Genomic DNA, 24813 nt, shown 5'->3' with positions numbered 1-24813 from the left:
TTTTAGCCTTTTGTCACCAAGCAATCAAGCATGACTTTGGTGGCGCATTGTATCTGGCTTTGGATTCTCACAAGAGATCAGTCTCATTAACCGATACAGGCTTGTGAACTGGTCAACATGGACTGGACCTCCTTAGGGACCTCATGCTCTCATAATATTTAACCAATCAATTTTGCTAGTATTAATTGTGTTTGCCTCTATAAAAGGATCAATTTTCTGACCTCTAATTTAATAAATGAGCCCAGAACCATGGACTATGGCAGGCTAAATGGGGAACACTCTAGGTTGTCCTGCACCAAGAGTCAAGGCTGCAGCAGTAAAGTTGTACATTACTCTTAATAAGGCTCTTTAAGGCTAGCCATAAACATGTGAATGACTTACTGTACCCTGTATCCTTGCCTAAGTAGCTGTCAATGTGGGTTTTATATGCAGTTTATCTGAAGATAAATTTGGTATGTTATGAAGATAAACTATGTATGTTTTCACAGGGTCAGGTGATGTTCAGAAATGGAGAGCGCATGGGAACTATCAAATTCACACAGTTTCAAGGTAAGTGCAATCTGCAGTCAGGGGTTGTTTAGAAATGGGATGGCACTCACTAGCTTACAAAATTATCCTATAAGCCAACCTCCCTGTAGTGCAGTGGTGGGCCAGTGATTATGGCTTTGGGCTGTTTGGGCTATTTGGGCTATTGCCAGGCTGCCTTTGAGCAAGACCAATAGGCTTCATCTGCTCAGCTCGATTGTAAGTCACTTTAGATAAAAGCCAAATGAGTCAATTTAAAGCTGATACATCCCTTTTTTCTCTCTACATTAATGTCTTTATGTGGTATAACCTATGTCTACTATCAGTAATATTTAGAAATAACAAAACTGATACACATGCAGTCCATATCACAAAAAAGCATGGCCCAACTATAGAACTGACAAAGTTGGGAACACACAAAACAAACCCTAGCAAGTTCAGTACTGTGAAAAAGTATTTGCCTGATTTCTTCTGTTTTTGTGTATATCTCTGTCATGTAATGGTTTTAGGAGATGGACGCAAATGCAGTTAAAGCTTTTATTTAAGAGAAGGGCAGACAAATCAAAAGGCAAAACTGTGGTCAAAAACAAGCAAATAGTCATGTGATCGGCAAATGGGCATAAACTGGGCTTAGACACGAATCAGGAAATGAGGACGAAAACAGGATCAAAACCATGACACGAAAATGAGGATAAATGGCTCAATACGGTACAGACACTCAATAATCCGCATTGAACAAAGACACATGAGGGGTTTAAATACTTAATGTAATCAACGGTAAAAACGAAAGAAAAAAAGGCAACCTGAGTAAACACAAAATACAGTTTTTAAATTATAATGTTATTTATTGAAGCAAAAAAGTTATCCAATACCAACTGGGCTTGTGTGAAAACTACGCTTGATTTGCCCCCATAGTTACTAATTCCCCAAATCTATGAAACTGCATTCATAATGGGGTTCAGCTGGACTAGATCCAACCAGGCCTGTTCAATTAATTCAACACTTAAATGTAATGATTTGATGAGTCGAAAGTTGAACTATTTGGAAGACAGGGGTCCTGTTACATCTGGCATAAACCAAACACAGAATTCCACAAAAAAGAACATCATACAGAGTAGAGAAGGGGATTGGTTGAAAGAACAATAAAAGCAAACTCTTCATCAGATTCTTTCAATGGTCAATTTGAAACAGGTATGATGACTTTCCAGGACCTGTCACCAGGTCCAGACATACATTCCACCTTTCCTATTTGTTTCACAGTAATTCCTGTATAATTCCTATTTGTTACCGTATAATATTGCAATAAAATAGAATAAAATGATTTTTAAAACCCTGGCGATTATAATGTTGCTGATAGATTTAATGCCTAATTATGTAATGTCACAGTAGTTGGTTTATTTTTGTAAGTAAGCTGGCTAACTATTGATGTATCTACTAAGCCTGCCTAATCAGTAAGATTAGTTTTATCTTTCTTTTTGTGATGAAATATTTTTAAGGTTTCATAACAAATTTACCTGTTAAAGTCTACTTTTATTATCCAATTACATATCTTAAAGTGGTCAATAACATCTATGAATTATTAAGTAAATCCAATTTTTTTTTTAAATCACAAAAGTGATAAATGTAAGTCTGAATTCATCAATTTATTTATTTATTTATTATTAAGTCTGCTAGTATTTTATCATTATTGTTCCAATCCACAATGTCTTTGTCAAATTGGTGTGCACTAATTTGAGGGTCTTGATTAAATGGTCCTCTTCTGTGTGCTCAAGCTGTAATATTCTAAACACCAACATAATCATGGCAACGCATTTGTCTGCTGCATGCATTTGGCCAACCTTGCCCTGAATTCCCGTACTAATGTCTCTAACCCAACATGTTTCTGGAGGCCTGCGTGAGGTTTAGTTAGATAAGATTAGATCTTGGTGGAGGATTTAATCTCTGAGTGGGGATTCCCTTGTCATAACCCACAGCCAACATTTCAGTCTTATCTACCTCTGTGCAGAGCTGCAGCGGTGTCCCCTATAGCATATTACATCATTGTGTGTGTGTGTGTGTGTGTGTGTGTGTGTGCATGAGAGAGAGAGAGAGAGAGAGAGAGAGAGAGAGAGAGAGAGAGAGAGAGAGAGAATGTTTAAAGCAACAGGACAGGGAACCCTATTAAGCTGTGAACTGGCTGCCTATTCGATGACAACTGACAGCCGTAGATAAGTGGTGAAAAACGCATTGGAGTAAACGTGCTATTGCACCACTAGAACAATAACAAGTGTGGCACGTTGCCCAATGGCAATACTCTCTATATTGCTCTTGTCTCTCACACACACAAAAACACAAACCAAGTAAACAGTCATATCTATATTTTAGAAACTAGAAACAGATGTTTCTAAATATTGGTCATGTATTAATTTCTTCTCATAATAAACTCCCACTCTATTTTCTTTTGATTTTGACCAATTTATCATCTCTCATTTATCGTTTCCTGTCAATCTTTCTTTCCTTCTTCTTTGTATTCCCTCCTGCATCATTGTCCCTCACCTCTCTCCACATTCACTGCATGTTAATTATCCAGCTTGTGTATTTAATGAGATGTTGAGCCTCTGCTCAATGCTGCCATACGTCTCTGAGCCTATCTCTCATATCCCTCTTTGTCAACTCCATCTGGACAAGGTGGGGGAGAAATTTATAAACTGGATATGGTTGCAAAACCTTGCAATGAAGCCCAGCATATGTTTTGTCCAAATTGTTTTAGACACAGAATCAGTGCAGTTTCATTAATTATGCTTCTGCTTTAGTGGCAAGGACACATTCTAGGTTTATCACTGTATCAAACGAGACATATTCCGTAAAATGTAGACCTACATCATGATGGATCCTGAGGCTATTCTGAGAGCACTGGGAGTGAGGCGGGAAGACTCCAAGAATGGGACCATGCACTGTACCCACATTCACAGACTTATTCACACCTATGAGCGATTTAGAGTCACCAATCCTCCTACCTACTGTACATGTTTTTGGGAAATGGGAGAAACCCATGCAGACATGGGGAGAACATAAAAAAAGAAAGTCAGACAGAACTAGACTTCAAGTTCTAGGGAACCTGGAGCTTTGAGGCCAGAGATATTACAGTTCAATTGTTTATTAAGTAAATCTACAGTATAGTGGGCCACATATTGGACACTGTTTCATAGCTATGAAGTGTACACCTTATTAGTGTTTTGTTTTATGTTCTTATTTTATTAATGGAGGTGTTACAATGTCTCAACACAAGACTTATGAAAAGAGACCTCCACAATTTATGGCTCTTAATTATATTGTTTAAATATGTATAAAACTCAATGATGTATTCAGGTAAAAATTTGAGACTAACACTTTACTTTGAAGGTAATATACATTTCCAGAAACACCTATATAATATGGGAATAATAACTAAAACATTAATGTACAGTTAATGTTGCCAAATTACTCCTGTAGTCACAAATCATATACATGCTTATTAACTGAATTAATGTCGAAGATCAGACTCCCTCAATCAATTGGTGGGCCATGGTCTGGATTTGGTCCTAGCAAAGTCTTTAAGCAGTTTGAAACCAATCACTTGAAAAATAGTGTAGCAAAGGCAAACAAACATATGGGAAAAAAAATGGCCATAGTTCAGCGTCCTCGCACATTTATTTATGCAAATGATTTACTTGAAAGCAGCTCTTCAATAAATAAAAGCATTTTCATATCTGTTTACTTATCCATTTAGGGAGGTGATGGTATTGCCGGGGATCCCAAATCCCGATGCCACAGACATCTGTGGTGTCACAAAAAGGACGTGATGGAGGTTAGGACAGATGCAAGTGCAGATAAGAGCTTTTAATAAAGAGAGACAGGCAGACAAATCCAAATCATGAGACAATAGCATGGTCAAAAACATTCAATGGGTCAGGCGATCTGCAAACAGAAATAAACGAGAACGTTTATGCCTGGAAGGCAAAAATCGAGAACGAGAAACTAGAAACAAGATCAAAGAACATGAATCAAAATGAGGAACAGGGTACAAATGCTTGGTATGGTGATAACACTCAATACTTCGCAAAGAGAGAATACCTCGAAAGGCCCTTTTAAACTGTGGTGTGATTGTGTGTGAGATTGGATGCAGGTGTGTGTGATTAGAATGAATGAGTGTTCTGGGAATTGCGGTCCATGGTGGCCATGTTTGTAGGCCGCAGTGCAGGATGGGAAATGTAGTCACTGGTTCCCTGTTATATGACATGTGGTCTGTATCCACGTGAGCAATATTTGCTGTGCACTCAAGTATGTAGCTAGAACTTCAGAAATTGCAGTTGAATATACATACCCTATACTGTATGTATGTGCACAAACTAGAATTAATCAATTTGAAATATTTAGCATAGTTTCCAAAACTACCACATGCACTAATCACAAGCTTATACATACTTAACATTCTATTTTACTCTAATTACATATGTCAAAATATAACTAATGCTCAGTGACTGTAGCAATAGCCTTTACCTGATAAAAGCTGTTAGCTTGGAAGAAGCCATTAAACATGCCATGCATGCAGGAACCCATTAGCCTAGTTTGGCCACTGAATTGTCGCCTCAAATGTAAACACCCAAGAAAAAAAGCTCTTCTGAAAACGCAGTTAAGGGGCTGGAAGTTTTGGTACTGACTACTAATGAGAGAGATAGATAGAGAGGGAGGGAGGTGGTTGGTGGAGGTGGTGGGCTTGGCTAGGGGAGTGTGCGGTTAGCAGTGATCCTGTGGCCTGTAATGGTGTTTCGGGCTGTGGCTCAGAGAGAGCTGCCTGCATGGCTGCATGTTCAGCAGGCCATAACTAGCACAGACAGCTGCAATCAGCCTCAGCCACCTTTCCACACATGGAGCAGGGACAAAAAGAGCATTCAAATAAGCAGAAAAACATAGTTTCCATTCTGTCATTTATATTATTTTCTTACATTGACAAATTTTTTAATTCATTCACATTAACACTCATGAATGAGGACACAATTTCAGTTTCATTAACAATATTACAAGGCACTTCGAATTCAATTTTAGGAAAACCCATAAACACATGAGATGATATAAATACATTTATGACGTTACAGATCTGCTCATGATGGTCTCCTTATGCATGCCACTCAGTTTATAGAAATTCTTGTAGTATGCCCATGAGACATATAAAACTGTCAATAAGATTAGATCTGATATATGTGAGATGCCTTGGGTTTATTTGTAATTAACTGTTATTCAAGATCATTTTCATGTTACCTACGGACACATAACCACAAACATATCTAGTTACACAACCTAATGTTCAAATAGCCTTCATGTGTTATTGCTTCATTATTTTTTAACATCTTTTCCTCATAGGAGAAAAGACATTACTCCATTTATTGTGCCAGATGCAAGCGGGGTTATTAATATAAATGTAATTTCTGTTCTATATCAGTGATGGCTCTAAAATTACATGGAGGTCTAATGTCTAATATGTATCAATAGTTTGAAAATGAAAGTATGCAACTCTTGGGGGCAATAATGTGGGGTGAAGTACACTTTAAGGCAGATTGGACTGCTGTATTTGTGATGATTTTTTTTTTTTTTTAAGTGTTTTAACTCCATAATACTCTACTGCATACATGCATTGTTTCCTCCAAATACCAAACACAGTAAACAGAAAAGCTATATTCCTTTTGTTCTAATAAGAATAATAAGAAGAAAAGAAGAAGAAGAATCACTAAACCTACAGCTTTTTCATCTGTAATTTGTACTTTCATTAGACAATGTGCGCTACTTAGTTACGCCTCCAAAAGGATTTTCGAGGAGGAAAAAAGGATGGTAGAGGAAATAAAAAACATCTTTCATGTGCAGTACATCTGCGACTCTATTTCTCTATTTCTGCGTCTCTGTGTGCCATCTCAATCACTGCTGATAATATGTTACAGATGTGTTAATGCTGTAGGCTATGAATCTACAGTCTGGGCTAGAACGAAATCAACCCCAGCCTCGCTTCTTCATAACATCCTTGGTGCATCCAGAGTAATGTGTCCTAAATTAATCAGAAGGAACTTTATCATGCAGCAAGACAATGATCCAAAACACACTTCAACTCAACAAAGGAATTCCTCAGGGGGAAAAAGTGTACGGTTTTGGACTGACCAAATCAATCACCAAATCAATCAACCCAATTGAGCAGCATTTCATCTCCTGAAGAGGAGACGGAAGGAAGACAACCCACAAAACAAACAACAACTGAAAGAAGCTCCAGTAAAAGCCTGGAAAACTTACTTTAATTTACTTCAAGATTTATCTGTTCCTATACTTTTGATGACCTAAAAATTGAGTGATCTGATACAAATGGTGCTTTGTTTTAGATTTTTTTTTTTTTAACACATTTGGATGTAAATACCAGGAAATAAAATCTGAAATCCTAAATTCTCGTCTCATATCCATGTTTCGATCTCAAACCCAAATGTCTTTGGTGTAGAGCACAAACAAATGAACTGGCCTTGCCGTTCCAGTAGTTTCGGAGGGGACTGTAGGTAATCAAGTTCTACTGCAGATTACATGTAGCTCATGTGTATAGTACAGAAACAGCACAAAGGAGAAAAGACACACAGTGGCGAAGAACTCTGCTATAGAGCTCGATGGTTAGATGCTCTAATGCTCACTTGAGTTAATGTCTGTTCTCCATTGCCTGACATGCTGTATTTTTATCTCCCAGACTAAAGGAGTGATTCAGACTAGAGCTCTTATCAGAGCTGTTCTCAACTTACTTCTGCTGTCTCTTGCAGAGGGCCAGGAAGTAAAGGTTGGGGAGTACAATGCCATCGCCGACATTCTGGACCTTATCAACAACACCATGAGGTTCCAAGGTAAGGAAAGTCCAGCACAGTGTGGCCTTGTGAGTGTGTGCATGTGTTTGTTTCTGTCTTCTTTTATCATTTGTATGATCTAATGAATAATTTATTAGTTTGTTTTTTCCTCCATCGCCTTTTTGAGCTCACATTCTTTGTAAACCTCGTCATGTTTGATTCCCAGCATTTTCTTCTTTATACCATACCAATAACACACACACACACACACACACACACACACACACACACACACACACACACACACACACACACACACACACACACACACAAATAGACACACAGCATTACAAGGAAATGCTTCTTTTTGATGTCAGGCATGTCTTCAAATAGAACTTGGTAAGACAAGCCATAGGAATCAATTGGAACACAGACAAAAGCTTGCAAAGTAAGCAAAGGAGGAAAGAACTGACAAAACACTGTGGTCACTGACCACAAACACAGAACAGAGGGTTGTTTGCAAAGTCCTGTTAACTCAAATAAATAGACTCAAGATAATTTGCCTTTGAATTGTGTTTAAGACCATGATAGTGTGGTGAAGCAACCTGTTTCTCAGGACCTTGAAACTGCTGACTACTGAGTAACTTCTTCATACCACAGATATGAAGCTAAATAATAAATAAACCCTTCAATAAACCCTTGAAATAAATTCTAAAAATATATAAATATTTATAAATAAATATATCCGTGCCTATATTATTGACAGTTCTTTCTGCTTTTGCATATTTTTGTGTTTCGCATTATATATCACAACCTCAGCCAAAACACTTATATACACTGTATTCAGGCCATTGTTGAATTAAGCAGGCACAGTGAGGAGCATTCACAATATCCTTCCTTCAAATTCATAACTTGGGCAATATCAATGCACAATGCTATTTGAGACATATATTGTAGATCATTAAACTGATCAGACATAACCTTAAAACCACTGACAGGGGAAGTGAATAACATGGACTATCTCATTACAATGGCACCTGCCAAGGGCTGGGATTTATTCAGCAAAATTGAACAGTCAGTTCTGAAAGTTGATTTGTTGGAAGCAGGAAAAATGAGCAAGCGTAAAGATCTGAGCGACTTTGACAAGGGCCAGATTGTGATGGCTAGAGGACTGGGTCAGAGCATCTCTGAAACGGCACTATGGGAAGAAGGCAAGCCATCGGAGGCAATGTGAAACATTGCTGCAGGCCAAGTACACCCCTTCATGGCAAACTAATTCCCTAATGGCAGTGGACTCTTTCAGAAGGATAATGCACCCAGCCACATTTCAAAAATTGTTCAGGAATGGGTTGAACACAACAAAGAGCTCAAGGTGTTGACTCGGCCTCCAGATTACCCAGAACTCAATCCAATCAAGCATCTGTGCATGGACGAACAAGTCCGATCCATGGAGGTCCCAGCTCACAAATTACAGGACCTAAAGGATTGGTGCCAGATACCACAGCACACTTTCAGAGGTCTTGTAGAATCCATGCCTCAACATAGCCATTTTGGTGGCACAAGGACGACCTATACAATATTAGGCAGGTGGTTTTAATGTTATGGCTGATCGGTGTACATATGACCTTATAATAGTAGGCAGTAGTCAATAAACTCCCAAACTGTGGTATAAATGACCAGAGCCAAAAGTTTTCAATCATCAGTTATTCACCAACAAAGACAGTACAGAGAAACTTATTCAAATACAAAATGATAGATACAAATTTATGTAGTAGATTGATGAAAAGGAAAATGAATAATCCAAAATGCCTAATATCTATCAATCTGTCCCATCACTCTCACTCAAAGAAGTAAGATACAGCAATGCTCTGAAAACCGTGTGTAATTTAGTCCAGCTGGCAGGGTGGCAGATTCTGACAGGATTAAAGAATCAGAAGCTGAACTCAAACCATTAGCATAAAACTCTTCTATTGTTTAACTCAGTGCTTTAGCAGTCTTTCTCAACTGGGTGATCTTTCTGAAGTGTGAAAAAATCACATTATAATGCTGTTTATCTGAAAATGGCATTTTAGAGCAAATGTAAGCATGCATAAAGTATAATTTCTCTTTTAGACTAAGTGAGTGTGTGTCCATCCTAGGTGTGGAGCCTCCCAAAGACCGGACGTTTGTGCGTCTAGAGCGACGCCATATCAACGTACCACTTTACAGCATCCTGTCCACCATCACTATCCTCGGCATGCTGATGGCAGGCGCCTTCCTCTTCTTCAACATCAAAAACCGAAACCACAGGTCAGGAAGGGGTTAGGCACATCATACTCTTACACCAGGAGTTCTCAAACATTCCGCAGCCAGGGACCACTTTAACTGTAAAATCAATTCCACTGTGTATAATAAACTATATAAGTATTAGGCTCGTTATTTAAATATGTTTAATAATAATTTTGCTATGTATTGGAGCCATAGAGCATTTTTTTGTCTCCACTGACAGAACACATTAGATTCATGTAAACATTATTTATTAATATTACACACACAACCCATTCAGTTCTAGTGACCAGTCACATAGAATAATAACTCAATAATAAATATATTAACTTTGATAATGGTGGTTTGTGATTTTCACCTCTGTAACAAAATAAAAAAATCACACACTATACTTTACAGACCTCTGGAGGTCCTCGACTCCACTTTGAGAACCAGTGCCTTACACTATGTAATGAATATGGGATGTGTGTGTGTGTGTGTGTGTCAGCACAATGTTCACTTTTGTCTTTGCCCAGACTGATTAAAATGTCCAGTCCTTACATGAACAACCTGATCATCCTTGGAGGCATGCTGTCCTATGCTTCCATCTTCCTTTTTGGCCTGGACGGCTCCTTTGTCTCAGACCAAGCGTTCGAGACCTTGTGCACTGTGAGTAGTGACTGTTCTTTTAGCAACATCTGTGTTCTGACATGAACAGGTGCAGCCAAATGTAATTAAAGAACAATTCCACCTTCACTCTCCATACACTGGCATACTATATAACGCTGAGCTTCCCTTCAGATGATTCTGGCAAGTTGTCCTGCTACTCGTTGTCGGAACTTGACGATTGCAACCTCTATTTAATTAAGAAGTTTTGATTGCTGTGAAGGCATAATCCTTGGGGGGAGCCCAAAAATTGTGTGGTGTGTGACGTATGGTAGTAGCCTGAGCCAAGTAAAGCCACTCCGCACAGTCAAGACAAAGGCTGGCGTTGTGATAGCAGTGATGATGGATGCCAGCCGAGCAATCAGTATTCCTGCAGACAGCTCTGATAAAACGAGCCACCATTGTGTCTGTACTTAAGCTCTTTCGTTCTAATGTTTCCTGAGTGATGATAGTTTGATGGTAGTGCTTTTGGGGTAAATCAAACTAGGAAATAGAGATAAGGTGTTTATCTTCCTCTTTCTTAAAGTGGAAGTATCTTTGGTAATACTTTCCTTAAGGCTGGTATCCATAGGGCTACATGATCTCCTCATAAGCTGTGAATGACAACTGACATACTGCATGTCTGTGTAAACAGTTTTCAGTGCTTATTCAGCATCAGAATATTTATTTTGCCAGTTTTGATATGCATTTACTCAGACCTTTTATCTAATAAATAAAACAGAATGGGGTGTGCTATAGGAGGGAAAATGTGTGTGTCTGTGTGTATATATATATATATATATATATATATATATATATTAGAGGTGCCCCAATGTATTGATAAAAGCTATTTTTCCCCGCTATTGGCCGATAGTTTAAAACCATCCGATATTCAGGGCCGATTATATTCTGTCAATCAAAAGAGGGCGGGAAAACACATCGATTTCGTGCTGTGTGTAAAGAAGATGCCTTTCGTGGGGAATGAAGACAAAACTGCAGTTTGTAATCTCTGCACTGCTAAAGTTTTACACCGGAAGTGAGCAGCAGTGAAGAGGCGTCGAGTCTAATTTAGTAACGGTGCATCTCTAATATATATATATATATATATATATATATACATATTCATATATATGTGTGTGTGTGTGTGTGTGTGTGTGTGTGTGTGTGTGTGTGTGTATATATATATATATATATACATATATATATATATATATATATATATATATATATATATATATATATATATATATATATGTGTGTGTGTGTGTGTGTGTATATATATATATATATATATATATATATATATATATATGTATATATATATATATATATATATATATATGTGTGTGTGTGTGTGTGTGTGTGTATATGTATATATGTATATATACATATGTGTGTGTGTGTGACATGTTCCTCAATTTGCCCATGATTACAATTTTTAATGCATTAATGAATGTCACAACCTGCTTTTTAAACATTTATATTTACAAGTAATATGAACTGTCAGAGCTACTGCTACTACTGCTGTAAATTACTCAATACCTCTAATCGAATCTGACAATTCAATAAATTGTCAAATGTATATTTTCTTTAACACTAACTTGGTTAAGTTGTTGGACTAAATGATTATTACCATTATGTGACCCACCATTGTGTACCAGTTGTCATGATATCCTACCATCGAAAATCATAACACAACCTTAGGTCATCAAAAATCATCAACAAACAAAAAAATAATCAAAAAAGATGTGTTGTCAACTTAAAAATGCATACAGAAGCAGACTGTAGTATTAGAAAGGTTTACATAAGTTATGAGAGTTGTAAAGAAGGGCTTATGTAGGTGTTACGTAGCTCTGTGAATACCAGGCTTAAATGATGCATTACTGAATCTTATTTTTTGAGGACTATGTTATAGTGAAAAGTCAAAAAGGATTTTCTCCATTTTGGTGCAGACTGTGCTCGAGTCAAATCACTCTTTGTTGGAATTCTTTTATTTACCACAAAATGATTTAATGACTACAAACCGTAGCTTCCTAGAATTGAAAGGATCAGAGCAAGTTGTTTCCGGCAGTAACACAACAGATACTCAGATATCTACAATGCTTCATTGGATGTAAACAAATTATTTGGTTGCCTCAAACTATCCAGCTCTGTAATTGAATCTTTTACATAAAATAGAGATATTTTTTTATGGCTCAAAATTATTGCCATTCATTATAGTCTTTAGCTTTTATATGCATATGTACGAGTTCTTCTTCAGTAATCTCAAAAATAAATGAGTTCCTAATGCTGAAATCACCCTCCTCAGATTTAATCATCACAGATTTATCCTGGCATCAGAAGAGGAACAGTTTTTATCATGCAGTGCTTCGCACAGAAAAAATAGATTAAATTGAGGGGAAATGGAAAAAAGGAAACAACAATGACAACATTGAAAGCAAGAAACAGAAGAGGACGATAAAGATGAAAAAGAAGAAATGCTACAGACCTATTTTTGGTCAGAGAGTGTTAGTTCTTTCACTGCTATCTAGTGTGTTTTCCTGCTATCTAGCTTAACTTCAGGAGCTACAACTCAAGATGTATGAGCCTGTCTCACCCCTGACTCATCTCTCAAGCCTGTAAGCAACTATTTTATCAACAGAGTAGCAGAGCTGCAGCAATAAATGCCACAACATTTTGTTTTCTAATCGTACAATACATTCAATCCATGTAGTTATGAAATTCTTGGCTGTTTTTTGGAAGGGCAATTATCTTGAGGTTACTGGCTGTTAACAAGTGCACTCTCAGACTTTAATCGGAAAAAAATAACAACACCTGGACTGGATTTGTGAAGAAATGATGTGTCACTGGTTGTCGGTTAACAAGGTTAAAGTCCACATCAGTGTTTCCAGGAGAAGTCATGGCTGTATAACAAATTTTATGCAGCTGAAATGGAAAAATCTTGGATATAGTGTAGTTGATTTGCTGTGTAGTTTTATGGTAGTGCTAAGCTACAGGGTTTGTAGAGAAATGTGTATCTTACAGTGCGTTCGCACTGTAAAGAAACAAACCAACTGTTTTTGTAAGAGTAATTTTGTAAGAGTGTGACACGGAGCTGCAATTCCTGCAATGAAAGAAAAAGAAAAACCATCAACCTTTTTGTAACACAATCATGTGTATAAATGAAAAATGTATACACTTTTAATCAAACCTTAAAAGTGCAGTAGGCAAGTTTAAATAAAGAAATTGCCAAGACTAGCTCTCAAAAGACTAACTAGAGATTTGAATGTAATTTTTTACTCCTTGAGTCTGCCCCCCATTCCCGCCTATGCACACACTCTGCCCCCAAAACCTATGATGTTTCAGCTAGAGTTAGCATTAGTAAGAACTGTCATGACATCACTTTCAAGTGGACACAGAAATTCAACTTATTCAAGTTATTCTATAGTTATACAGTAGTTATGCAGTAGTTACTCTATTATAGTTATTCTATAACTCTATGAACACACAAAGTCTGGCTCATAATAATTCATATGGATGTTCATGAATGCAGTTGCTGTCTTTATTTTCTTTGTAATGAAAAAACTGCTTGATCTGCTTGATTCGTTGTGTGAAGCCGGCCAGTCAAACATTTCAAAGCTTTATATCCGATTGCCTTTGCATACCTGTCCTGGAGCAGCGTCACTAATTCTGTGTCCAGATCCATCCCCATTACCAGTACGGAAAAGCACGACCAGTGTTTATTCTGGTTTTTCTGTGTTTCTTGTCAATCATTTTTTTGAAGCACAGCATAGTTTTTGGCTCACAGGAGAATCACCTGACTGCAGATTTGGGAGTGAGATTGGGAAGCATGAAAGGGCTTTGGGGAGTGTCTTAAAATGACTGACAGGAGGCCAATCCAAACACAAACAAGCCTACACAAACACAAACTTCTAGACCGGAAGACAGGTTTCCAAATGGATTTTCTCAGCCACATATTACACTTGTGCTGAGGCCATGGCTTAAAACATTGTTTTATCATTTCTACATAATTTTCCACATTATGTTTTCTAGAACGAAATAGACTGTTGCACCTTTAAAAAATCTGAACAGTACACGCCCACAAATTAGACCATTAGCAGTCGCCACACCTCCAACCTGCAAGCAACACCGGTGACGTTTTAGTTGCAAGTGTGAACGCAGTGTTAGGTGATTACAGTTTTAAAGTAGCTTGCCTTGCACTGTTCACTCAAGTGTACTTGTTACCTCAAGATGGCTGGTGGTTATCATGTCCCTTGATACACCGAACCTAAAAATACACCCATCCATCCATTCATCTTCTATACCGCTTATCCTTCCTTCAGGGTCACCTAAAAATACAGATGTATTTTTTCTACATATTGTCATTATAGGAATTAAAGTAAACAAACAAAATCACACAGGAGTGGGAATCAAAGGTCATTATAAATTATTATGTAGTATTCATTTTTTTCTTGTCATAGTACATAGTAAAATAAAAAAAACAGAATGATCATTGCAATGTGAACCATCAGTAAGTGAAAGCTTTGTTTGGAGTCGTTCTAGCTGAAATGATGTGTCTCCTGCGCAGGTTCGCACGTGGATCCTCATCGTGGGTTACACGACAGCATTTGGAGCCATGTTTGCTAAGACCTGGAGAGTACATGCCATTTTCAAGAATGTAAAAATGAAGAAAAAGGTGAGCATTTTATTTATATACACATGAGTCATATTCAGATATTGAGCTAAAGTGCTTTTCAGTTCAGCTCCACTCCTGGACAATACTGTATTAAGAGCTAAATCAAAAAAAGGCAATGATTTTCATTAGCTAGCCCGCTGGGCAGGTGAAAGCTCCAGTGTGCTGCCTGATCCTGATGTATTGGTTGCTGAGGAACCTAAATGACTAGGGCAGTGGTGTAGGGGAGGTAACTAGGCAGTTAACCTCAACTGTTAAAGCTCTGGGTCACTGATCAGAAGGTCGGGGGATCAAGCCCCAGCACTGCCAAACTGCCACTGTTAGGCCCTTGAGCAAGGCCCTTAACCCTCTCTGCTCCATGGGTGCCGTATCATGGCTGATCCTGTGACCCAACTTCCTAACAAGCTTATGCGAAGAAGAAAAGAATTTCACTGCAATGTGTATGTAACAAATAAAGGCTTCTAAAATGTTGTAGCTAATGTAACATAATAACAAACAGCCAGATAGCTAGTTAAGTGCGTTAATACAGACTAAAGGGGTCAAGCACATCATGTTTGCTTCCTCAACAAAGCATTAGCAAGCCACTGGCTAAAATTTCAGTTATGTGCTGTGCTGTTGATAGGTTTAACCACATATGTTTAACTTACAGCATGCTGTGGTACCAGGATTTTTTCACTGTGCTTTTTTTCCCACACATGCTAATTAATCCGCCTAGTATGCATGCATGCTAATTAATCTGCCTAGTAAAAATTGTTTTTCTCTCAAACGAACACACCACCGACACAACTCCAATAATGCACTGCTTCTATAATATGTTTTAATGGAGCAAAGATTAGCACTCTTTAGACAACAGGCTTTTAAACTGTCATTTTGGGTGGGTTTTACATAGAAAAAAATATCTGATGGATGTACTCTTCACTTGTCCCATATATGACACATCACAAATGATTGGGAGACCTTCCAAAAGGGAGGTACCTCTTAACTAATCATTCAAATAGTAAATAACTGACTGATACCTCAAACTTAAATATATTAGTGCCATTCTGACAGAGCGCTGCAACTGGTAACCGAATCCATATCAGTTTTACACAGCTAGTGTAGCTTGTTATTGTATCAATGCATTTGGCAAATATTGTAAATAAATTGTAAGTATAAAGGTTAAAAAAGTATAAAAGTATTTTTAATGATCTGCTTCATTTGTAGGTCTAGATATCTAGCTGTCACTATCTTCTTCAGTGAAATCGAGCTAGCTTAACTCGCAAACTACAAATTTTTGTGACCTGATTTTGGACAAAATTTTTTGATGCTTTTACTTATGAGGAGAGACTGAGAAATAAACAGGAAGCCAGACCAACAGATGAAACAATTGAAACAGAGCACACACAGATATACAGTATACATCAATAACCAACTCCTGTGCGTCACCTATTTTAAAAACCACCAGCCACCACTGGCAACTAAATATAAAAATTATATAGCCCCAACATGAAATATTGTTATCCTGGCAACCGGGCTACTGATCTGTCCACCCTTAGTATGAATGTTGGGTTTCACTTCAACATCAATATGCACCCATGACCAAAATAATAATGGGCATCCGTGGATGTCTCGGGTCAGTCGCTTCTCACAGAGATCACTGTACACAAGGAAAATCTGGCAACCTTGTAAGCGTGACTTACCCACATGTCATTTGAATATTCTGCATGAGCTGCTCTGAAAATCATGTTAAGCACCTGTTTAGCACCAGCCTGAATATGGCTAACTTTCCCCCACTTATCCCCGATGTATCTTTTGAACTTAACTCTGAATGCAGCCCACACACAGTAATTGCTGGCTTTGGAAGCAGCTGAGTGCCTGAGCTAAGAAGAGGTTGGTGTAAGTGAGGTAGAGGTCTGCACTGTGGAACAGGCTCTTCAGAGAATGGTTAGTCCACTAGTAGTTCGTAAGGTTCAGGGGGTGGATTATATTTGGCCATAATATACATTGATGCAGTTCCCATGTCAACAATAGGACATGTAAGACAGAGAGAGAGAGAGAGTGAGAGAGAGATGTACTTCTGTATGAATATGTGTGAACTATGTTCTGTAATTGTTCTGTAATGTTTTGTTAATAATTTCACATCAACAGAATTCACATTTGATTTGCACAGTTTAAGTTGTAAGATACTTTCCTAGGTCAAAAATAGAACAACAGAAAAAAAAAAAAAAGGTTAAAAGAACAAAAAAAAAAAAAAAAAAAACCTTTGACAGGCGTGCATAAAAAAGAATTATTACAATTTGTTTTGCGTTTCCCGTTTATTTTCTCTTTTTGATTGTTAGTCCAAATCTCCAGAACACACAAGATTTCCACAGCATTTAGCTCTTAGGCTCAGTTTGCACCTCACACCTCATTTTAGCAGCTCACATTTACCAAAAAATTGCATCCAAAACACAGCATGTTTGGTTCCTGTATTTGGGTCAAATCCGAACTGAATTGCTTTCTCACTGCAATCAAACTGCACTGGAGTTCAGTTGGAACTATGCAGATTGGTTGTTTTGGTCCACACCAAAGTATGACTGCTACAGTATATTCTCACCTGCGCAAACAAACCGCACCAAAGAAGAAATAGCAACAGGGTTAGATTTAACCAGAATAAACACCTGATATGTGAAAGCTCCTTGTGCTTGAAGTAAGAACAATAGCATTTTGGTGTTGCATCTGTGCTAATGATGGACATCAAAAGAGTGGTAAATTTAGCATAAATTTGAATAAAACTACATGAAAAAAATATCCCTGCAGCTCCCAAGTGGCACAACAGTGTTCACCTTGTTGCTGGGGGATCTTGAGTTTGAATCCCAACAATACCGTCGCCATCTGTGGCCGGGAGCCAAGGGAGCAAAATTGTCTGTTCTTTCTGGGTGGGAGGGACGGCATAGTCACAGTGACATTAGCCAATAGTGTGTGTCTGTGAGATCATGTATGCGGAATTGAGCGTGTTGTGTGGTTGGATGCGATTGGCTGATTTTTTAAGAGGAAGCACATATTAGCCCTCACCCTTCCCAGCTGGTAGGTGTTGTAGGATGTGGAGTGCTGGTGGGTGGGTGGAAATTGGCAGGTGACCAAATTAGGGAGAGGAAAAAAAACAACAACCACTGTATGGTGGATTTTGAATGCCACACTCCCTGTTGAGTCACAACAACCAAGTCAGGGAAATTCCTGTCAATTTTTAACCACAATTAAATAGCAGCTGTGTGCAGACAGGAAAAAACTGACACGCGAACAAATTAGCAAGCCACCAGCGTGGAGTCCTTTATTTGTTGTCTGCTCATTGCCAGAAAAATGCAGTGATATTCCAGGCCTATAATACTGTATCACCACACTCACACACAGTACTGACACACACTTCATCAAAGACTGTGTGATTTTACACCACGTGTTCACACACACACACACACACACACACATACACACTCCCACTGACCTCCTTTCTGACATGCTTTCTATTTCCACTGCTTCTCACTTTTAGATGTAAAATAAGAAAATGGAGAGGCAGGCAGATGACACAGAGGGTTTTTTGTTGTGTGAGGCATTATGTAAAGGATAGCTAGCCTGTAACTGCACAGCTAAGCTGGCGCTTTTTTTTTAGAGAGAGAGCGCACACACACACACATGCACACGCACACACACTCCTGCCTTTCCTGCTGTTGTACTAGTGTGGGTGCTGAGTTTAAGTGAAAAAAGCAAGAGATGAAGAGAAGAGATAAAAACAGACATGGAGAGTCATAGGCCTGGGGAAAAGAACACGTAACATTCATTGAAAATGCAAAGAATGGTGAATGTCAAAGAAGAATAAGTTTGAGAGCAATTGAGACAGCAAGAACAGTGTCACTTACACTCGAATAGCTGTTTTGTTCTGGTTTGACCATAGGCAACTTTGTATCTTGCAAATTCCAAGCTGTCAATTTTATTTGTGGAGAAAAAAATTAAACAAGACAGAGGATATTGCCTAAGTTACAACTTAATGCACCGTCTGTGTGTAACTGACACTATTCTCATCTCACATCAGTCACATACTGTAAACATTCAGAACATGAACACACATACACACACACACAGTGTGTGTCTGTTGAAGATGACACACACAAGAGCAGACAAATAATACACATATGATACACAAAGGAACTGTACATATGTATCTATATAGCTATATACATGTGTATATACACTAAAAAGTCACATGTGAGATGTACAGTATGAGCTATGTCCTGGTGCTGTGTGTGTGTGTGTGTGTGTGTGTGTGTGTAAGGCCCTGTTTACACTAGTGCATTTTCAAATTGATCCTCGTCCACATTGGCGTTTCCACTGTGTTTCAGAAACGATCTCCGTTCACACTACATGAACGAATACTCATGTCACATGACCATTCATGCACACTGTGCATGCGCATACAAGTGTAAACAGGAAGTTGGTTGCTAGTCACCGGCAGGCACAACAAACCGGCGGTCCATGTAGGACTTACGTCGCTTGAAATGAGATTTGTTGCCGATTGCTCTAATCATAGCTTGCCTCTTGCGCATGTAGGCAGCTGTAATATTATAAAGTACAGAATTTAACTGCACAATGGCTGCTAAGAATGACAACAACGCCAGCAAAGCTTGCGGTTCAGTCTCCGTGTTGTTGTGTAAACGATCAAGGTGGCGTAATGGTCATGTGGTGAGGGCTTGACAAATTAGCCAAGGATACGCACTGATCCACAAGACCCAATCAGGGAGCGAATGTGGGAAGTCACGCCTTCATTTTCAAAAGTCTTCATTTTGGTCTGTTTACATTGAAACGCGAGTACGGAGTTTTCAAACTAAAGCGGGGTCTTCGCCGTTTCCAAAAGTCTCCGTTTTCGAGGGTCGACAACGCCGGAGTAAAACGCACTAGTGTAAACAGGACCTAAGTGAGAGGAGCTGGAGTAGTGGTCATGAGTTCAGGGTTCTGATGGCATGGGGGAAGCAGCTCTTAGTCCTCTCCTTTTGAGGAGCAGTAGTATACAGTAGTGTACATTTGACTTATTTTGAACTACAGGTAATAATATAGTGGAGTATTATAAAGGAAATAGGATTGTCCAAGAAGAATTTGGATGACAAATTAAAGTGGCTGAAAAATAAAATCATGCACTACATGATAAGTGGGAAGTAAAGGTGATTTGAAGAATTCGGAGACTAGAACCCAGTACTGGAAACCATTAATCCTGGTAACCAATGTATAATTACTCACAAGGCAGTAGCGGCTTTATCCTGTTCATGGTCAGGATGTATCCAGAGCCTATCCTGGGAACACTGGATATAAGGAGAACATGAGAAACTCACACACAGACAGTAACCTGAGCTTAGGATCAATCCGGGGACTATGCATATGTGAGGAAGCAACACTACCTACTACAGCACTGTGCCATCAGTTATTATTACTGGAGTAACATTCTCAATACTCCACAAATACAGAAAACAAGCAAAAATGTGTGTATATGTAAACACATAAACAGGGGTAATTACAGAACAACACAAGACATGTGTGAGAACAAACTAGACACAGTTGCAAATAATGATCAAGGGATGTTGACAAGGTGGAGATGAAAACATGAAGTAAACAGGAAGTTCTGTGACAGCATGTTAACTTTGTGGCACAAAAAGCAAGAAGCAGAAAATGTGTTTTTGTTACATATATTAAAGCATGTATTTAAGCAAGGAACAGTATTAAGTCCAATGCCACTGGATGACAGTTTGATGTAACCACAATATGTCATGGTGAAATTCACGTATTCAGCTGAAAACTATGGAATGTCACTTTAGACCAATATTAAATACAGAAATAATTCTCACAGAGGACATAGGAGGAGAAAACATCTTAAATGCTTATCTCAAGGACCTAATTTTTGAACTACACTTACTTAACGTCAGCTGTAAGCATAGCAGATTGGTGCATGGTAAAAATATCCTTCTATTGCAAATTATCACATTGAATGAACAAAAAAAAACATTGAATACTCATAACTTGTCCTGTGCAAGTATTGCTATAATTTTTTGATGACATAAAGGTGCAATAGTAAATTTATTTAGCTTTACATGTACAAATAACCTGGAAAATATGTAGAACATGATTTAAAACAACAACAATGGATTAAGTTGTGGCATTAGCAAAAGTGTTTTAAGTCGCTGAGAAAACCCCCGGGCTTCCGATCCAGAATGCTTGTTTGTGTTTGGATCCATCTACTTTCAGTCAGTTTATAGACACTCTACGGGCCACTGTAGATCCTGGGGGCGGAGCTTCATGATCATGGGCGGGAATTATTCAAATGACGACTGTGAGACATATAATCTTAAAATAAAAGACTAATCTTACCTAATGCACCTTTAATTCATCAACTCTAAATATGGCCCATAGTGGGTCAGATGCAGACAGACTATAATCACACAATCGACCAGATTCTTCTGTCAGTCATTCAAACACATGCAACCTACCAGAGCCAAAAGTCTAAGAACTGTATCTAAATCATTATTCTTTACATCAATAGCAAGATATGTTATATTGGAAATAGCAGTGCGAGCAATGCAGCAGACAGCAGGCCAGACCATGCATTGCTTCTATACATTTACGTGACAGTTTATTGACAGAAAGAAACAGTATATGACCAATTTTGAGCATCTCTCATTCTCAAAGATTACAGCAGCAGTGACACTCTAAAGACAGAAGTAACCCTATTTCTCCAGCAGGATGACTACAGAAGAATACATATCCTTTCCAGTTAGCAATTCTTAGTTTTTCAGTCCATCAGAGAGAAGACAAATGCTACGGTCGATAGAGACAAGCATGTCTCTTGTCTTAGCTCTTTAATCCACAGGGAAATTGGATTTCTCTGATGGTCCACCATGTAGGACTCATGCTCTACACATCGATAGAGGAGTGAGTGCTGTGGCATGCTCGAGCAATGGCTGCTGATGACTCTGGAATTGTGTTTGGCATCTCTTTATAAAGCTGAGACGCACCCTTAGGGCATTTACTTTCTAAGACAGCTAGCACTCAATATTGGCCCAGTGATGCAAGGGGCTGCCATAGTCACCAACTGCATTAAGTCAAAGACTGAGCGCATACTGAGTATAACGCTGCATTATCAAGCCCTGCAGAATTTCTTTCCCATGAGCATTGCATACGAATACACACTCACACAAGTGAACAAAAAGCACATGCTGACAGTGAAAAATTAAAACCTAGTCTGACCATGATCTAGTTCCACAAATCAGGACAATCCACATGCTGCTATGGTGCAGGTATGCTGTAGAGGCCAGACAATGTTCTACTTATCACACATAAAAATACAGCAGCTCTTGAACTTAGTGAAGAATCAATCACAGTGTTGCCATTTTGTATAAGATTATATTAAGATATAGTAAGATTATGATGAAAAAAACACGATGGCTCTTATAAATAGAAAAAAATATTATTGTACACATTTAAACAGTGTTCATGAAATAATCTTTCATAAACACATAAAACAACTGAGGTGTTCTGTGGACTTTATTTAAAAGTTTAAATAGGTCCCTCCATGCCTACAAAAAGTTTGAAGACCCCTGATCTAAACCAAATCACAAAAACTACTGGCTTAAAGGTACATTGGGTAGAATTTGAGCTCTAGTTGTTACAACAACAAAAAAAAAAGACACATGATTTGATTACTTTTTTAGCCCATCTCACATACATGTACACAAAGCTCTGTCTCCAAGAATCTACAGAGGCTGGTGGAGTTAACCTGTGTAAGCTATCATGTCATTGGTATTTGTCACCATCATGTATAGACCAATGAACCACTAACATACCAAATAACTGAATGGAACTAAACTGAAGAAATAGTCCAGAATGCCCAAGAAGACAGATAATTTGCAGGTTTAATAATTTAATAATTTAATGTTTGGATGCAGAATAAGTTACATTATTACTATAATGTACAGGTCTTGCCATTTTTTTAAATTATATATATATATATATATATATATATATATATATATATATATATATATATATATATATATACACACATATGTGTGTGTGTGTGTGTGTGTGTGTGTGTGTGTGTGTGTGTATGCTATTAAAAAAAAAATGGCAAGACCTGTACATTATAGTAATAATGTAGCTTATTCTGCATCCAACTTCATCTCAGTCAGCAGGTTTTCATCATGGAAAACATCAGCTTCCACATTTACTCTCGTGTCAATACTTTTGCAGTTGTTATGCTTTTTTCTGCAGCAGATCCCCCATGTGAATAGTATACAGTACCATTGCAAAGGATAGTACTGAATTCGACCATGTGGACATGTCTATTAATAAAAATATTGACAAGAGTACCTTCAAATGGTCACTTAACATATATAATTGTATTGTATCATACAATGTAATTTAAATACCATATGAAATGTGCTGATCTTCCATCTTTCCAAATGTTTGACTGTTTACTTGAGCACTTCACCTCGGGCTGTTTGAGGATAAAGGAAATCTCTTCCCTTTTCCTCACAATTTTCATGAGTCTTGCCAGCTAAGCATAGGCCAGGTTAGTTATGATTGAACTTTTACGTGTGGGTTTTCAGGAACCTCTTGCCCTTGAAATGTGTGCCCACTTACTGGGTCTTTGTGTCCTAATGTATTGCAATATTTCCAGTGGCACGAAAGGTTTAAGCTTGCCTTTGTTTGACCAATTCCAAAGCCATCAAAAGCCTATGGATCAAAACCAATCGTGAGCTCTATTTTGAGTCATGCAGCGGGACACCTGAAAGGAATCATTGCATTTCTGCAATGTGATACCTTTAAAGTGCACCCAGTGTCTCCTCTCCATGACCTTTCCTTTGATTCTATCCGGGTCAAATGCTGTTAAATAAAAAGAAAAGATCAGACGGTGCTTTCATCGTCCAAAAGTTCAGTGTACTCCCTTTTGAATTGTGGGAGCGTCGGCCACTTTCTTTCATTTCGCACATTCACATCTGCCCAACTCTCTTTTGTTTTCTCGTTTCCTCCAGATTATCAAGGACCAGAAGCTGTTGATCATTGTGGGAGGAATGCTGCTAATTGATCTCTGCATTCTCATATGCTGGCAGATTGTGGATCCCCTGAAGAGGACAGTGGAAATGTACAGCTTGGAGGTTGGTTTGTGTGTTTGAAGTGTTTTCAGTGAATCGCTGTCACTCCTCTCCTCTCTCTTAATCAGCTAGAAGCATAATATTCGTTAGCTTTTGAAATCTCAGGTCTCAGGTGACTTGCGTTATTTGTGGTCCAGGAAGTGAGCCATCCAGACCATCCTTCTCCCATGGTGTGTTGGCACAAGCCATCGGAAAAAAAAACACTTGGATGATCCTTTCTCGTACTGCTGTGTCAGGGATGACATGGGAAATAGAATAAAGTTGTTTTTAGAATAGAGGTCTGCTTGCTGTAAACATGTGCTAGGTCCTGTCACCACTGATTAGACACATTTAACTGAGCACAAGCCCAGCATTAGCACTTCAGTGTTGGCCATGACCGTGGTGAGAGACCATACTGTGTGTTTGTGGGAGATTGGTGTGCTTCTATAGGTCATGTACTAAATCTGGTGTGTTGAACAGCATGCACAGTGATATTGATGTTATTGAAACATTACATTGCATATCAATATTAGTGAGGTGTTCATGAAGCAGAGCAATATATGGGTATAAGTTGTGTCTAGATAACTGGTAGAATCTTAAAGCCATCAAAGCCAACCCTACCTTCACAGAGTGACAAGTGGGGAAAAAATTACAGCAATGACTAAAGATCAACGCAAACTTTATTTTGGATAATCTGCTATAGACATTCTAGCTAGACACTCTTTCTCTCTGGACTTGGTACTTGGTACTCTGGATCAGTCCCTCCCCTAAGGCACAG

At 38.3% G+C, this 24813-nt stretch overlaps 1 protein-coding gene across 1 annotated transcript in view; it reads left to right on the top strand.

The window, feature by feature from the left end:
* gabbr2 (gamma-aminobutyric acid (GABA) B receptor, 2) overlaps positions 1–24813 on the top strand; it is a 199646-nt gene that overhangs the window by 136768 nt on the left and 38065 nt on the right. The window contains exons 8-13 of the mRNA XM_017454005.3: positions 489–549; positions 7326–7406; positions 9485–9635; positions 10127–10259; positions 14803–14910; positions 23937–24059. Of these exons, the coding sequence (XP_017309494.1) occupies positions 489–549; positions 7326–7406; positions 9485–9635; positions 10127–10259; positions 14803–14910; positions 23937–24059 (657 nt within the window). The remainder of the gene's footprint in view (positions 1–488; positions 550–7325; positions 7407–9484; positions 9636–10126; positions 10260–14802; positions 14911–23936; positions 24060–24813) is intronic.

The sequence above is a fragment of the Ictalurus punctatus genome, chromosome 24, assembly GCF_001660625.3.
Source record: "Ictalurus punctatus breed USDA103 chromosome 24, Coco_2.0, whole genome shotgun sequence".
NCBI lineage: Eukaryota > Metazoa > Chordata > Actinopteri > Siluriformes > Ictaluridae > Ictalurus > Ictalurus punctatus.
The sequence above is the reverse complement of the archived record's forward strand: the minus strand, read 5'-3'. Positions and strand labels throughout refer to the sequence as shown.